The sequence below is a fragment of the Bos mutus genome, chromosome 13, assembly GCF_027580195.1.
Source record: "Bos mutus isolate GX-2022 chromosome 13, NWIPB_WYAK_1.1, whole genome shotgun sequence".
Lineage (NCBI taxonomy): Eukaryota > Metazoa > Chordata > Mammalia > Artiodactyla > Bovidae > Bos > Bos mutus.
The window spans coordinates 35858780-35864147 of NC_091629.1; the positions used below are offsets into that span (position 1 = coordinate 35858780).

Consider the following 5368-nt stretch of genomic DNA (forward strand, 5'->3'; position numbering starts at 1 on the left):
TAGAAAGAACCAGGGAATTTGCCCTGGGAGCCTCTCACAATCAAATGGAAGGGAATTCCAGGCAAACAACCACAGTCCTTCAACCCTTAGGTGAGGTCATTCAGAGGCAACTGTCGTGCACTGGGCCCCAGAAGCACTTGATGCACTAAGCCCCCTAACTACTCTTCTTAACACATAATCCACCTCCCCTTCCAGGGCTTTCTGTGATCACCTCCAACATAAACTGCTTGTACCTAATCCTGTCTCAGGCACTCCTCCTTAGGGATCCACACCAACTCACCACATTGTAGTAGAGGAAGCAAGTGCTACCATCCAAACGAGGCATATAAGGAGACAGAGGTGATAAGAAGGACAAGAGGTGGAGACCTCCCAAGAAGCCTCCTGAGGACATACTTGACCATGAAGGCTCAGACACCCAACTCAGGGTAGTAGAGGAGCAGATGTGCATTAATGAAACTCACAGAAACAGAAGGTGAAATCACACATTCGGTGCTTTTAATTCAAAATGAAAACAACATCATCAGACCTCTAGCATCCACCTGACACCACCTTCTCTCCCCATAGACTGCTGGTGGGCATGGGCTGGGCTCAAAAGGAGTTATGGAACCTCTCTGCTGAACTACACTCACACCTCTGTGAACTGTGGTAGGGCTGGACACTGACAAACAAAATCCCTGATGATGGTACCTAAGTAGGTGCAAAGGCAGAGGCCAGCTCCCCAACTCTGGAAGTCTCAAGAGACCCCTTTTGCACTCCGATGACTATGGGTTTCGAAGAAGAAAGTGGGCTGAGTTCCAAGTAGCTCTTCCTTACTACCCCAGCACTAGAGACTGGTGGACTGGGGGCTGGCTGGCAGGGATGGGGAAAAACGGGGCCAAGGACAAGCAGAGCTGGCCCAATGAGGAGGTCTGAATAAGCCACAAGGCAGCTCCAGGCACAGGATGTTCTGTGATTCCACCTCTCTACCCTCTCCCCAGACCCCTTTTCTGCCAGCTTGTCCCATCCATTTGTCCTGGGTGTGGCAGCACGCCAGAGCTGAGAGCAGGCTGGGAAGGAAGAGGCAGATGCCAAATTTTACCTGACTGTGTGTCCCTTTAACACCATCTCCTTGACCTTGTGAGGACTCCCATCCCAGTGTGGGTCAGTGGGACCAGGCAGCACTGAATTCTTTCTCTAGACCCTGGACAAACTGGTCATTGAGGAAGAGCAGCTGACCATGGGGCAGGAAGCGAGTGAGGATGCCCTCGATGCAGTCAGCCCTCAGCAGGAGGTTGGCACCTCCTGGGACTAGCAGTCGGAGGTGGTCAAGGAGAAGGCGAGCCAGCAATCGAAGTGTGCTCTCCACCAGCAGCAGGTTCTCGTGAGTATCCAGCACCAGGGCAAAGCCTATAGAGAGCACGCCTAGCCACACCACTGTCCGAGGCTCCTGGAAAGGGTCCCCTGGCGCCAGGCGGAAGGCCCCACATGGGGCCTCATGAAGGGCAACTGGGTCATCTGAGGACTGGGGCTGCAGGTCCACAGCATGCCGGCCACACGCCTGCTGCTGCAGCTGGTACATGGACTCCACCTGCCTATGGAAAATAGGTGTGTCACAGACTTGTCATCCTCAGGATCACCCCTGGAGCTAGGAGCTGCCATTATCCCCCTAACTAGATGTAGAGACTGAGACCTGGAAAGACTAAGTGCAGTGACCCTGCCCAGGGCCACAGTACACAAAGCATGAGCCCAGATAGGAATTTAGGCTCCAGCCTCCAGGTTCCGAACCATTTCACTCTATGCAGCCAAGAGAAGGCAGGCACTGAACACAGCTCCTTGGACTGGGAAGGGGCATCAGGGGAAGAAGATCCCTCCCCTAACTGATTCACAGAGGCCTCCTCAACATCTCAACAAGAGATGAGAAGTGGAGTATAAGCTACATCCAACCCAGGATTTCTGTAAACTCTCCACCCTCACCCCATCCTGAAGCCTTCTCCAAATAGAAAATAAAAACCTTCTACTTGGACATCCAGGCTTTTGAAATCACTCTCTGACCTCTCATGAAATCACCTTTCAATCTGGGCCATGTAAAGGCTGCTCTTAAAGACATGTTTGGTTTTCTGTGCCACATAAGGGGGAAGAGGCCCAGAGAACCAAAGAGGTAACAAGAGGCTGGCCCACGGTTGCCCCAGAGTGTTAACCTCCACCCAAAATGCAGAGGGGCCAGGAGACTCCGGCACCTGTTGGTTCAGTCTGGGTCTGGGAGGAAAAGGTCCCAGGCCAGCTACCCCATCTGGAACAGTGTTTCCCAACTATATACTCTCTGGATCCTAGGCTTTCAGGAGGCCTTTGGTGCCCATTCCCATAAACTACATTCTCTCTCCTCTTTAAGGATTCATAAAGCTTAAAGACACACTAAGGGCCCTGAAAAGTCCTGCATTCAAAGCATGTTTAATCTGTACTGTTTACACTCAAATCCCAACTCTTTCACTTTCTAGACTCTCTAGAGCTCATCTGTAATCTTCAAATTCCTTTAACTCACTATATACTCAACTGTAAGGTAGGAATAATATACCTACCTCAAAATACTGTTTCAAAGATAAAATGAGTTCATATACATGAAATACTCAGAACATAAAATGCTTACTACATACAGGCTAAATAATATTAACTACAAAAAAGTTATAGTAAATGCTAAATAACTATAATAAATAATCATGATAATAACATTATTTCTTTAACCCCTTTTCATGTAATACTTGTGAACAACCAGGAAGACTCTTTGAAAGCACTATTCTAAAAACTTTCTGCTTCTTAGTCCTCCTGTTTCTCTGTGCCGTTCCAGAAAACCTATCATAATCACTGACTAGGAAGCCCTGGGCCCGGGCTGGATGGTGTGGTTACCTGGCCACAGCCAAAATCTGCTCCTTTCGGAGAAGTCTGTCCCTCTCAGCACTGTGTGGTTGTGAGTCATTAGGTGAATTCTCGGCGCCAAAGAAGCAGGAGTAGAGCACTCGGCAAAGGCCCTCCTCAGCCTTTGCGGCCCGCAGGGTGTGGATGAGGAAGGCATGGACCATGGCTCTGGAATGATGATACAGAGAAGTCAGACACTTCAGTGAGATGAGTGTCTAACCCCAGCAGGGGAGGCAACCACAGAAAACGTCTGGCCTAGCTCCGTCTGGAGGGCGGTGTGGCTGGTCACTGGTCCTCCTTAGCCACCCAAGACACATGCCCAGCTCTGGCCAGCACCTCTGCCCACAACAGAGTCTAGTGCCTAAGATATCCTGGACAACCCCAAAGCCAAGTCTACAAACTGCTGGCCAGGAATTTTTTTTTTTTTTTTTTGGTAGTAGGCATGAGGTTTATTGGTCATAGTATTTTTTTAATTTTATGAAATTAATTTTATTTTAATTTTATTTCATCTTAATTTTATAAAATTAAGAAAGTTTTTATAAAGCATTTTCTCTCTCTCTTGTATTTTTAAAACTGTAAGTTATCAGAGTAAAGGGACACTGGGGAGATGCTCCAGACTGAAGAAGGCAAAAGACACAGGACAGAGGAATACAACCCTGGCAGAGAAATAGGTAGCTTCAAATTACAGCATTATTAGGATACCTGGAAGCATTTAAATATGCATTACAGGTTAAATAATCGTCTTGATCAATACTACCTGGTTTTGAATGTAGGGGAATGTCCTTGTTTTTAGAAAATACACACTTTAAGTACTTCTAAATACACAGGTGAAGGAGCATCATATCTGCAACAAACTGAATTGGAATATTACGTATACAGGACTTCTTTATAAAAAGTTTCTTTCAGTCTTGAAATTGGTAAGCCTGCTGCTGCTGCTAAGTCGCTTCAGTCGTGTCCGACTCTGTGCGCCCCATAGACGGCAGCCCACCAGGCTCCCCCGTCCCTAGGATTCTCCAGGCAAGAACACTGGAGTGGGTTGCCATTTCCTTCTCCAGTGCATGAAAGTGAAAAGTGAAAGTGAGGTCGCTCAGTTGTGTCCAACTCTTAGCGACCCCATGGACTGCAGCCCACCAGGCTCCTCCGTCCATGGGATTTTCCAGGCAAGAGTACTGGTTGCCATTGCCTTCTCCGTGAGATCAAGTCAAAACAAAGACCATGAAATAGAAATAATAATAATGTCTGACTGGCTAAGTGGCCAGCCCGGGATTGAAAGGTAGCAGGGATCTGTGACTAAGGGTAAATAGATCGTCGGTTTAAACGAGTTAAAAATGAAGGTTCCAGAAGGCGTTTTAAAACCGGAGCCCGAAGACCTGAGCTGACCTCCCATGACCCTCTAGCCACGAGAAGATTACGTCATCAACCTTCGCCACGGGTCTCGCGCAACCCCGAGGCGCAGTGCATCTGCGGGGCGGGCTGTAGTTGCTTGCCCCCAGCTAACCAACTGTGTGGGGTGGGGTGGGGCGGACTGAGTGTGCACCGCAACCCCGGGCCGCTGTCCTCAAGGCGTGGTACTCACCTTTCCTTTCGTGCCTGCAAACTTCTAATAACGGGCCAAGTCCCTCGGGTAAAGGGGCAAAATGGCGGCTACGCGGCACCGGGGCGCCTGCGCACGTCAGTAGCGGGCGCACGTCAGTAGCGGGCGCGCGTCCGAGCGTGACATTCTCAGGGTGGGCGAGGTCTCATTTCCGGAGATGTGCTCCGAGGGCGGGGTGTGGGCGACTTGCACGGTCTGACAAAGACCCTTAGTCCCAAGTTCACTGTGCGGCCTATGCTGGTCACTCACCGACTGAGTATGCGAGGTTCCCACTGGTAGTCCTGCACCAGCCGAGTTCCAGGCCATTTTCCCCGGCGGCCGCGAGGTGGCGTAGCGACCCGGCTTGTGGCGCTTCCGGAAGAGGCAGGGTCTGAAGGTGCAGGGCGGGCGGATCTCAAACTGGCCCACTTGCGTGGGAACCCGGGTTGTGTGTGTGCTTACTCAGTCGTGTCCGACTCTTTGCGACCCCCATGGACTGTAGCCTGCCAGACTTCTCTGTCCATGGGGATTCTCCAGGCAAGAATACTGGAGTGGGTTGTTATGCCCTCCTCCAGGGGATCTTGCCAACCCAGGGATCGAAACCAGGACTCCCGCGTAGCAGGCGGATTCTTTACCGTCTGAGCCACCAGGAAAGCCCCAGGGAATCTTGAGGGCACCTGTTAAAATTCAGGTTGCTGGGCTTTGGCCCAGAGAATGAAGGCTTGGGGGAAAATAAGCATATTTAGGAAGTTGAGGGAGCAGGGCTTCTGTGTGTGTGTTCCTCCGATGGGTTAAGACTAGGGCTTGAGGAGGGGAGGGGGAAAGACTAGGGCTTGGCTTGGAGTGGACCGATTAAAACTGTGGTCCCAATCCCGTCTCCAGCTGTCACGGACAGTTCAGTCATTT

At 50.4% G+C, this 5368-nt stretch overlaps 1 protein-coding gene across 2 annotated transcripts; it reads right to left on the reverse strand.

The window, feature by feature from the left end:
• Window positions 1–473: 473 nt before the first annotated feature.
• On the reverse strand, window positions 474–4828 carry AP5S1 (adaptor related protein complex 5 subunit sigma 1). Of its 2 annotated transcripts, none has more exons than XM_014477644.2 (3): window positions 4733–4828; window positions 2881–3057; window positions 474–1571 (listed from the first exon to the last, which is right to left on the reverse strand). In XM_014477644.2, the coding sequence occupies exons 2-3, from the start codon at window positions 3051–3053 to the stop codon at window positions 1142–1144; spliced, it is 603 nt and encodes a 200-aa protein (XP_014333130.1). In that variant the 5' UTR covers window positions 3054–3057; window positions 4733–4828; the 3' UTR covers window positions 474–1141. The 2 variants fall into 2 exon arrangements, with proteins under 2 accessions (XP_014333130.1, XP_005894023.1); XM_005893961.2 differs by lacking the exon at window positions 4733–4828 and adding an exon at window positions 4466–4706.
• Between the last annotated feature and the right edge of the window lie 540 nt (window positions 4829–5368).

Bases quoted from the DNA above. Each gene is read 5' to 3' on its own strand.
- AP5S1 (XM_014477644.2), bottom strand. From the start codon at position 3,053: ATGGTCCATGCCTTCCTCATCCACACCCTGCGGGCCGCAAAGGCTGAG. The intron at 1,572-2,880 runs GTAACCACACCA...TATTTTCCATAG, and splicing joins CAGATTTTGGCTGTGGCCAG to GCAGGTGGAGTCCATGTACC.